This window comes from Alexandromys fortis, unplaced genomic scaffold (assembly GCF_014885135.2).
Source record: "Alexandromys fortis isolate MF-2015 unplaced genomic scaffold, M_Fortis_MF-2015_v1.1 scaffold_21, whole genome shotgun sequence".
Taxonomy (NCBI): Eukaryota; Metazoa; Chordata; class Mammalia; order Rodentia; family Cricetidae; genus Alexandromys; species Alexandromys fortis.
In genome coordinates this window covers 11,533,710-11,544,692 of record NW_026067905.1, presented here as the reverse complement: position 1 = coordinate 11,544,692, position 10,983 = coordinate 11,533,710, and the positions used below count along the sequence as shown (strand labels likewise).

The following is a 10,983-nucleotide window of genomic DNA, read 5'->3' as shown; positions in this document are numbered from 1 at the left end:
TTACATGCTAGCTGGGTATTACTACCAACACCAGGAGCCATGATAAAGCCCTCCACCCTTGGCTGTTAGAGCCCTGGTACCTTTTTCAGATAACTTTGCCAAGGCAAAATTTAATATAATACTCCCGAAATTCTAGGGAATTAAGAGACCATGGGTTTTTAAAGAAACTGGTATGTCTGCTTATGAAAGCAACAATGGCCAGGTCCCATACCCACTCGGCCCTCTAGGAGAAAAATGGCCTGTACCTGAGCCTGTCTGGCCACCCTTACAAGCCAGCTACAGTTTCTGCACAGATGGAAACATTAGTGGCATTCCTAACATACTCTGAAATTTTTAATTTGTTCTGACAATGAAACTAACACAACGTAAGACTTACTCAAGCCCTCAGACAAGGCAAGACATTTATGGCCCTTGGAGGAGGCACCAAGGCAGCAGCTGGCAGGGGCATTGGCGGATTCTTGGGAAGGAGTGTAACAGACAGCCGAGCTAAGAGGTTTCAGGTGTCAGGGCCCAAGAAAGAGGTGGGGATGAGGATGACCCGGCCCTGGTGCTTAAAGACAGAAAACTGGGGAGATGCCTGAGGGCAGGGGCAGGATGCTTAGGACTTGTCCCCCATTTAGCCCATACAGGCTCTGGGAGCACAGAAGATGAGTGAACAGCCTGGGAGGAGAGCAAGTGCAGGGAAGAGGAAGTGAAGGGTCCCTGGGTCTGAGTTAAGTTCTGGGCTTGGACTTCAGCCTCGGGGCTAAAGCAGTGTCTCTTCCTTCTAAGGAGGTCCCCAGCTCACAGAACAGGATGTCAGCTTTCCGGTCTCTCCAAGTCCCTGGTGACTGGGACTCCCTGTGTCTCAAAAGCCACAAAAACAGCGAAGTCTCTTCAGAATGTCCTTTCAAGCAGCGGGCAGCCAGCTCTGCCAGCATAATGTCCTTTCTACCCAGTCTGCACCCAGAGGTAGGTGCTGATCCTCAGGAAGGGCCCCCAGGGCTCACACCCCACCCCCACTGGAGGATGCAGGCTGCATTGGCTCAGAACTCCCAGTCATCCACCTCCAGGTCTTCCAGGTTTGTCACCAGGCCAAAGAGTCCACTGTGATCCTGAGTCTGGCTGCCCTCAAAGTTGGTGATAGGGGTGACAGGGCGAAGCAATTCGGGCAAGGCCTCTGAGGCACGTCGCTTGATCTGAGGGAGAGAGAAGTTGGAGGGTAGATCCTACAACTCAGGACACTACAGGACCTTCAGTTACCAGACCAGGGTTCCTGCCCCGTGGTGCCCTGGAGCCAAAAAGGAAAGGCAGGCGAGTGCCTCATAGGGCTTCAAAAACACGGTATTCCTCTAGTTCAATCAGGCAGAGGAAGAACACCTACCCCCACACAAAGGGGTCGGAGGTGAGGGGGTGCCTACAACCACAGAGCAGCAGCAGGGTGGGAACCAGGGGAAAGCTTCCATACCTGCTTGAAGAAGGAGTGGTTCAGGAGGGTGCTGGCATTCGGCCTGAAGAGAAAAGGAAAGAGACTCACATGACCCCTGGGCTCAGCTGTCCAAACCCTGACACTCACCCTCTCCTCCGAGACCCTCCACCTTTTCCCTCAGCTCTCCCAACAGCTACCAAAGCCACCCAGGCTGTCTTCTTAGCAGAAAGCTGGTTCTTCTTGCTGTGGAGCCACACACTCCTCTGGGAATCCAGATTTCTACCTAAGAGCCGGCCTCCCTGCTGGGTGGAAACCCCAAGCTCCCCGTCCCCCGGAAACTCAGCTGAGGGCCAGCAGAGTACCTTGCGTCAGGGCTGCGCTGAAGGCACTGCTCCACAAAGTGGTGGAAGTGGGGGGAGAAGGTTCGGTGGTACGGGTGGGAAGGCGAGTCACCGTTGGAAGGCCGGAGGCTGCCAGTGGCCAGGCTGTCGTTGGCAATGGAACGTGAGGGGCTCATGGTCAGCTCCTCGGCTGGGATGGTGCTGGTGTCCAGGAGGCAGGGCACTGTGCCATTCAGCTTCTCCAGCAGCATCTGGTGAAGAGACAGATCGGGGCTGTGCTCTCGCTCCCTCAACAAATGGGATCTCTGGGGCTGGGTAGGGTTATGACAATTTGACACTAACAAGAGTCATCTGAGAGAAGGGAGCCTCAGGGGGCATTTTCTCTTAAGACAGGGTTTCTCTGTGCAGCCCTGGCTGGCCTCAAACACAGAGATCCGTCTGCCTCTGTTTCCCAAGTGCTGGGATTAAAGGCGTGTGCCACCACTGGCCAGTGGGCATTTTCTTTTTTTTCCAAATATAACTTTATTTTGTTGACTCTTTTTCTTTTAAATGTGCATTGTAGTTTTGCCATGAGTGTTGAGTCCCCTAGAAACTGGAATTACAGTCATGAGCCGCCAGGTGGATGGTGGGAATCGAACCTGGATCTTCTGGAAGAGCAGGCAGTGCTCTTAACCAGAGACATCTCTCCAGCCCACTGGGCATTTTTTAAATTAGTGGCTGATGGGGGAGGGTCCAGCCCATTGCGAGTGGTGGGTTCTATAAGAAAGCAGGCTGAGCAAGCCAATAAATAGCATTCCTCATAGCCTCTTCTTCAGTTCCTGCCTCCAGGCTCCTGGCCTGCCTTCCCTCAGTGATGGGCTGTTTCCTGGAAGTGTGGCCATGGTGTTCCACCACAGCAATGAACACCCTCAGACATCATGTAAAGCTGGCTTTTGCAAAGGAACACTGGCCACTGGCTGGCAGTGAAGGCACATGGGAGGAGGGGCTACAAGTGCCCTCCACCAGGGCTGGACTGAAGAGCTGAGCTTCCTCTCGCCTTTGACAAGGCATGGAACTCCTCTGACTATAGAGCCTGCTCTTGAGCGCAGCGGTGGAGCGACATTAATCTCTGTGAAGCCCAGCACCACTCTGCTAGGCCTAGAAGGGTTCAGTGGAGTCCACGATGTGGCATCTGCAGCGCAGCACCTGGGCTGATGGGCATGCTGCACCTGGGCAGACCCCACCTGGGAGGCTGTTTCAAAGCCTTCAAGCTTGGTACATGCAAAACCAGCCACACCTTGAAGGCAGCTGCCTTTTTATGTGACCCCAGGAACGTCCTGAGCAGCCCAAACAGAACTTGGAGCTGTCTCTGGGATTGTGCTAATATGGGAGCCTCTAACAACGTTACTATTTAAGTTAGCCTTAAATTCAATCCCTCCATCTCTGTGACCACATTTTAAGTGATCACTGTACCAAGTGGCCAGTGGCCCCCTTATTGCAGAAACTGCAGGGACAGATACTTCCATTATGGCAAAACTTTTTATTGGACAATGTTGCTTCTGGACCTGAACCACTAACTAGGTTCACACTAAGTTCATACTAACTGGGTTTTAACTAACTAGCTCAAACTAACTAGGTCCATACTAACTAGGCCCACACTAACTAGGTCCACACTAACCAGGCTCACACTAACCAGGCCCAAACTAACTAGGCTCACACTAACTAGGCCCACACTACGCTCACATTAACTAGGCTCACGCTAACTAACCATCTTATTCCTTCTTGAGCAGATCCTGTTAATCAATTATTTTTCTTACACAATTCTCCCTCCTTCCTTCCTTCCTTCCTTCCATTTCTTTTTGAGATACAGTTTCTCTGTGTAGCTCTGGCTCTCCTAGAACTTGCTCTATAGACCAGGCTGGCCTTGAACTCAAGAGCTGCGCCTGCCTCTGCACCCCTAGTGCTGGGATTAAAGGCGTGCGCCACCACTGCCCAGCACACATTTCTTATATGTAGGCTCCACACCCTAATTATTCTGTCAGAGCTAAATTAAGCTAAGATCGAGGATGGATAGTTCTGAGTCGCCTTTCGGGTAGATAGATGGTCAGATAATCTGCTGTCGTCACCCCTGTGTGTATCTCTGGCACTTCCCTATTCTCTGGGACGTGAACCAAAGATCCTAGAGATCACACAGGTATGCTCTTGCTTCCTTCTCCAGCCTCATCCCCCAGCAGCCCCGAGATGCCTGGACCCAGTCATTTACAATTCTGTGCTGTGCCCAGATCTAGTTCTCTGTTAGCACACGCATGTATGTTGCTGGAAACTGGTCAGGACCCGTGATATCCTAGGCAAGCACTCTACTGTGGTGGAATATTACTTTAACTATGTAAAGATGTGCTACATTTGTTTATGTTGCGGACTATTACTTTAACTATGGGAAGGTGTGCTACATTAGCAGCTTCTGCTGCCTTTGTTAACTATGTAAAGGCATTACATTTGCTTGTGCTACATTTGTCTAATTATGTAAAGATGTGTTGCTGTTTCACCATGCCTCCCTAAAGCACCTGACTGGTCTAATAAAGAGCTGAACAGGCAGAGAAAGACTAGGCAGGCTGGTGGACAAAGAGAATAAGTAGGAGGAAAACTCTAGGAAGAGAGAATGAAGGAGAAACAGAGGAAGACACCAGTCAGCAGACAGAGTAGGACACACAAAAAGGTAAAAAGCCCCAGAGCAAAATGCAGATAAAGAGAAACAGATTAAAATAAGAGCTAACTAAGACCAAGCATTCATACCTAATAAGTCTCTGTGTCATGTATGATGTGGGAACTGGTTGGTGGCCCAAAGAAAAGGCCAGGTACACCCTACCACTGAACCATACTTCTGTCAAGGGCAGGCTTCTGTTCCTGCTCTCGTTCTTTCTTTCTTTTTTAATTTGGTTTTTTGAGACAGGGTTTCTCTATGTAGCCCCAGCTACATAGAGGAACTCACTCTGTAGACCAGGCTGGCCTTGAACTCACAGAGATCCAACTGCTTCTACCTCCCAAGTGCTGGGATTAAAGGCATGCGTACTACTGCCTGGCCTGTTCCCGCTCTTTATATGGTCAACTGCTATTAGCTTTTAAGGTTAGATCAGGGGCTGGAGAGAGGACTCAGTAGTTAAGAAAGCTTGCTGCTCTTACTGAGAACCTGAGTTTGGTTCTTGGCATCCATGTTGGATTACTTTCTACTGTCTGACTCCAGTTCCAGGAGCTCTGACACCCTCTTCTGAACTCCTTAGGCACACACATACATGGCGTGTGTGCGCATGTGTGTGCACACAATTTTTTTTAAGCATTAGACAAAGTATTATCACCCCCTAGAAGTTCCTTTGGTCTCTGCTCAAGGTAGCCGACTCAGCCATTCTCTAGCTTCGGCCTGCAACCCCAAGGTGAGCGATCTGTGAGCCTGAGGGGAGGCCTGCTCAGGCTCTTGCCTCCTCCTAGTTCTAGGTCTTGTTCCTCAAGATTCAGGTGACACTTGCCCAGACAATCCCAACTCCATTTCCTGGGTGTAATAGGGCCTGGACAAGTTTCTTCTCTGGGTCTGTCTGTCTAAGAGCAGACTACACCACTGGCCGTGACCTACAGGCAGGCATGGCAGGGGTATGAGCATAAGCTGGACTCAGAATGCAGGATCTAAAAGTGTGTGCCAGAATACAGTGGCACAATACTCAGAGATGCCAGAGAATTTGAAACTGGACACTGATCATCTAGTTGTACTTAGGAAGGAAGACAACAAATCTGATGAGTTTATAAGGACAGGGAAACTTAGCTAGGCACGGTGGTGCGTGCTATAAACACAAAACTTGGAAAGTGAGGCAGGAGGATTGCTCTAAGTTTGATACTAGCCTGAGCTGCGGAAGAGGCTATTCCACAAAACAAAGCATAACAGAACTGGTCAGTGCCATTCACAGTCTGCAGAGCCATGCAGTGTCCAGTGTGATGTGGCCTCTCTGCACTGCCCTACTCGCCCCGCCCCATGGGTTGGGCTTGGCGACCACAACATTCATCACCAGAGAAGGGAACAAAGAATTGCACAAGCGCCCTCCACCAAGCGGGTGGGAAACTTCTTGAAGCAAAAAGACTGACTCTAACATATTAGTAACCACAGTCAGTGTCCCAGTGTGGCAGGAATCAGTGGGCATCTGTGGAAGGCAGGCAGCAGAGAAGAAAGGGAACACTAGTCTGCAGGCTCACCTGAGTGGCAGGCATATCCTTGAAGGGGACATGGCCATTAGCTAGTTCACACGCTGTGATCCCCACACTGTAGATATCAGACTTGGCATCATAACCCTGAAGATTCTAAGTAGGAAGAAAAAGGCACAGGTGATCCATTTGCAGCCCTGCTCTGAGGAGGTGAATACCCGTCGCAGTCAGGACCAGACACTGACCACGCTCCTCACCTTCCACTGCAGGGAATTGCTGTGTGAGGAGAGCCACTGTCTGGCGCTGCTGCAAAATGAGCAGGCACACTGGCATGGGTGTGCCCGCTATGCACAGAGATCCAGAGCACCAAATATTTCCAGAACGTTCTCTATCTTTAGGGTGCTAAGTGTCCCTGAGGTAGACACTAGGGTCAGGTTGGGGACCCCACACATCCACAGCTGCCAGGAATGGGTGACACAGCACACCTGGCCAACAGGGGCTCTTCCCTCCAGAACCTCTTACTCTACCAGAAACAGGGAGAAGCCCCATCCCAGCAAATTCCTGGGCTTCCTTAGGAAATTATGAGTGGGTGGGAGAAAGGGGCTCCTTGGGCCCAAGGACACAGACCTGCTGGAGAACTTCTGGGCTGAGCCACGGCAGGACCTTGACACTGTATTTTGGAAAATCATGGACTGCACGCTGCCGCTGCCCATGGCTGATCATGCTGAGGTTGCTGCGTAGACCGGACAGGTAGACCTTCCCATCTGTAGAAATCAGAATGTGGCTGGCCTTGACACTCCTGCAGGGAGGTGGAGAGAGTGTCACACACGGTCCTGATGCTACAAATCTGCAGTCTCCAAATATTAGACCTGGTCAGCTCTCACCCATATCGCATGCATATAAGTGCATCTCATACATACATAAAGGTATTTATGAATATTTTCAAACATACCTGAAAACAAGAAAGTAACATGCCCCATTCATGCACCATTAGGTTTTCTGTTTTAAGATTTATTTATTATGTACACAGTATGTACATGTATGTCTCCATGCCAGAAGAGGGCACCAGATCTCATTACGGATGGTTGTGAGCCACGATGTGGTTGCTGGAAATTGAACTCAGGACTTCTGGAAGAGCAGCCAGTGCTCTTAACCTCTGAGCCATCTCTCCAGCCCAACATTAGATTTGTTTGTTCTGGGTTTTCAGACAGGGTTCTCTCTGTAATCCTGACTGTCCTGAAACCCACTCTGTAGACCAGGCTGGCCTTGAATTCACCTGCTTCTGCCTCCCGAGTGCTGAGTGCTGGGATTAAAGGAGTGCGCCATGCGCCACCATACCCAGCCATTTGATTTAAACAAACAAACAAACAAAAAAGGTTTTTTTCTTTTTTCTTTTTCGAGACAGGGTTTCTCTGTGGTTTTAGAGCCGGTCCTGGAACTAGTTCTTGTAGACCAGGCTGGTCTCGAACTCACGGAGATCCGCCTGCCTCTTGCAAAGCAAATCTTATAAGCTAAATCTGGATTCATTTTGCTATCAGACTGTAGCTGGCTCCCCCTCCCCGCCCCCACACCTCCAGAATGACCTGCCTTAACTTACATTCCAGGGTATTCACAGGTGCCCATAGGGATGGGAATTCCTGTGTTTGTGTCTCCTTTGTACCCAGTGATCCCAGCAAGCAGCTGAGCAGTCATTTTGGTGTGAGACAAGCAAGTAGGTACTGAGGGTTTGTGGATTTGATCTAGTGACAGATGCTGCATTTGAACACCCATGTTCTTTCTTGGAACAGCCTCCCATGCATGACATGGACTGTGCGCTTAGCAGAAACTGGTTTTGAATTCCTGCTTAAACCACTCACGTGATGGGATTAAGGTGCACAGCATACATGTGTACCTTTTGTCTAGACAATGCCCCAAGTCCCCTGGGTTAAGCATGGATCTCACATTCCATCCAACCTGCTGCCCCGTGCCTCTAAGGCTGTCAAGATAACTGGCTTACATGCAGCGAGGAAGAATTACCATGACCACTAATGGGTAGTTAGGGCCAGTGTTCCAGTTTAAAGGCTTTCATGGGCTGTGAAAACTAGTGAGTAAATAACCGTTTATCAGCCAGTCACTTAGAGGACTCTGCATTGAATGCTGTTCTAGGGCTTTCAAACACATATAAGTCATATATCATAATGGGGCATAAAGGTTAAGTGTGAGGAGGCTGTAAAACTGAACAAGTGTTTACCTTAGTGAAGGTTTTATTTGCATGCCCTCCAGCAGACTGTGCTGCACACGGAGACTGCTGATCCAGCTTCAAGTAGGGCTCTGCTAAGAGGCGATGCACAAGTTGACGGTATAATTTCAGAGGTTCAGGGAAAGTCTCTCTGGCCTCCTCCAAAACTCATTCTGCCTGCTTAGTGATTAAAATTTTAACCAGGAACCAAAGCCGTAGCTCCATAATTACAATTTGATTTGAAAAGTTTAGCATAGGTTTCACATAGAATACTGCTTAACGTATAAACAGCCGTATCGAGAGTGTCACAGAATCCTCTCTTATGGGTCGCCTCCTTTCTTCTCGAGTGCTCCAATCAGTCTTACTGCTGCCCCCAATTATGAAGAGGGACCTGCGACTCAGAAAAGTTAAACGAGTTGTTTGAGGGCACTGTCTGGTTACGCAGGGGCCAGAATCCCGGGTTTCAGATGAGCATCCCTGGCTGCAGTCTTTTCTGCTTTAGCCGACTCTTACACTTGCCATGCAGGCGCCGGTTTGGAAAAGGAAGACATATGACCTGGAGAGTGGGCTCATCACTCTTCCTCAGCTCTGCCCATCCAGGACAGCCCCCGATGCCCCCATTCTGCATGGTTCCCTACCCACTCCTGGCTGATATTGCTCACAGTTTCTGAGTGCTGATGAGTATACACACATGTCCTCTAAGCTTGCTGAGTGGACGGTATCCAACATTTGATTGTATTGCTGGGATCTCTCCCCACCACCCCCAGAATCCTGTTACCACAGGGAGCTTCCAGAGATCCACTGTTTTTTTTCATTCATTGGGAACATTTCTTTTAAATTTGAGAACCTATTACATACAGTACGTACAATCCAGATGTTGCTTGACCGAGTCTCCTCTATGACTGCTCTGTCATGACGGACTGACTTAACCCCTCCTGAACCTGGTAAGGTAGAATCTTTCCCCACTTAAGTTACTTCTATTGGGCACTTTGGTTAGAACAACCCCAAAACAATATATTGGGCTTCATCCCCCTTGGCTAACAGTAAATGACAAAACACGAATCTGTCACCTACTTATAGGAAGTGTACTCAGAGTAGTTTTGGAAAAACCCTTGATGAAACCCGATCTTTAGATGCGAATAAAAAGAATGAATACTTAGTGGTGTGATCTGCCCCAGGAGAAGCAGGAAAGCAGAGCTGGTTCTCTGCAGCTCTCCAACTGGTCGACCGCACGAACTGTCTTAGTGGGAGTGTTCCACAGAAGATGCTAGAGGCCAGGGTGGTTAGGTTGCGGACAGGATGTAGCAGTTTCTTAGTATTACCAAGATCTTGCTGGTCTTGACTCCGGATAAGTCACTGCGCCAGTGTCTTTTCTGAGCGACAGTCCCTGAGCCAAAGAAAAAGAAGCAGAATAAGAAATGACCTTCAGTGTGTCATTGTTTAATGACATTTGTGACGGTCCTTTCATTTTACCTATACCAACAGCAATACTTGAATGAGTTTTAGCTGAATTCCTATTCTATTTATTTCCATGCTAGCTTCATTTCTAAAATCACCTTTTCCTGAATGACAACTCAATCAATTCAACAACACACAATTTTACACAGTGGGAGCCCATTCCCGTGTCCCTCCTCAAACTTGTCATTGTTGGCGACTTTGCTGAGCAGCCACGTGCGTTTCGGAGTTATTTGCAGCTCCAGGCTCCTGAGGTGGCCTGGCACCATTCTGACTTGAGGTTGAGACGTTCTCCTCTTCTCCTGTTTGTCACCCCAGGGCTGCCAGCCTGTGCCCACTCTCCCACCAATTCGGTCGTGTTAAGGAACTGTCAGCTGGAGCAGCTTCATTTTAGATGTTTTGTGAAAGGCTGGAATTCCTCCCCTTCCCTTGCCACTTTGTTTCTTGGACCTTCGGAATCCTGCCAAGGTAAATGAAGGTGACACGAACATGTACATTTTGGCTTTGTTTTTCAGGGCTGAGTAAAATGATGGACAGGACTGTATGCAAGAGAAAGGGAAGGCAAGAGATGGGCTGCACACATTGGTTGATCCCGAGAATCTGTGGGTAATGACCCGGAAAAAAAAAACCCTTCTGATTGAAAATTTGAATCATTAAATGCTTTGGAACCAACAGCTTCTTATAGAATTTCAGTCTTCTCTGATTTGCTGTGGGTCAGTGCTATGGCGGTCTGAGCCACAGGCCAAATTGTCAATCAAAATGAGCAGGGCTTGTCCATGGCCTCTGTTGTTCATAGATTATATTAAACACTTTCAAAGGCTGCAGTAGTTCTTCCAGGGAACCAGAGTGGTCATCATTGCGCAGTTCTCCCTGGACTTTCATTGATTTAGAATTTGCATTTCTCATTATTTGCAAATGACCCTCTGGGTTCAAAATTTGTATTATAATTTGTATTTTTACTGAAGCATGAATTAGAATTATGCTTGCTGGCTGGAATGCTGGAGTTTAGTGGTGGGTTGCATGGTTAGTGAACAAGCTGGACATCCTGTCCCCAGATCTGTTGAAATAGGAGCGGCGGCGGGGCTGCGTCCCCAACACTCCGGCCGCTTGGCTAGCTCATGCCCGAAATAACAACACACAAACTGTATTCATTTAAGAACTGCTTGGCCCATGAACTCTAACCCTTACAGGCTAATTCTCGCACCTGGACTAGCCCATTTCTAATGATGTGTGTAAGCACCCCAAGGTGTGCTTACCGAGAAGATTCTAGCCTCCATCCATCATTGCGTCTACCCAGGAGAGCTGAGCATGGCGTCTCTCTGGGAGCAGAGCAGAGTCTGACCTCACTTCCTCTTCCGCCCAGAATTCTATTCTGTTTACTCCTCCCATCTATGTTC

At 48.9% G+C, this 10,983-nt stretch overlaps 1 protein-coding gene across 1 annotated transcript; it reads right to left on the bottom strand.

The window, feature by feature from the left end:
• Positions 1–315: 315 nt before the first annotated feature.
• On the bottom strand, positions 316–7,605 carry LOC126497223 (STE20-related kinase adapter protein alpha-like). The gene is made up of 6 exons (XM_050135120.1): positions 7,511–7,605; positions 6,541–6,760; positions 5,965–6,069; positions 1,771–2,000; positions 1,448–1,490; positions 316–1,178 (listed from the first exon to the last, which is right to left on the bottom strand). The coding sequence occupies exons 1-6, from the start codon at positions 7,603–7,605 to the stop codon at positions 1,026–1,028; spliced, it is 846 nt and encodes a 281-aa protein (XP_049991077.1). The 3' UTR covers positions 316–1,025.
• Between the last annotated feature and the right edge of the window lie 3,378 nt (positions 7,606–10,983).

Bases quoted from the DNA above. Each gene is read 5' to 3' on its own strand.
- LOC126497223 (XM_050135120.1), bottom strand. From the start codon at position 7,605: ATGACTGCTCAGCTGCTTGCTGGGATCACTGGGTACAAAGGAGACACA. The intron at 6,761-7,510 runs GTAAGTTAAGGC...TGGAGACTGCAG, and splicing joins ACCTGTGAATACCCTGGAAT to ATTTGTAGCATCAGGACCGT. The intron at 1,179-1,447 runs GTATGGAAGCTT...TCTCTCCCTCAG, and splicing joins ACCACTCCTTCTTCAAGCAG to ATCAAGCGACGTGCCTCAGA.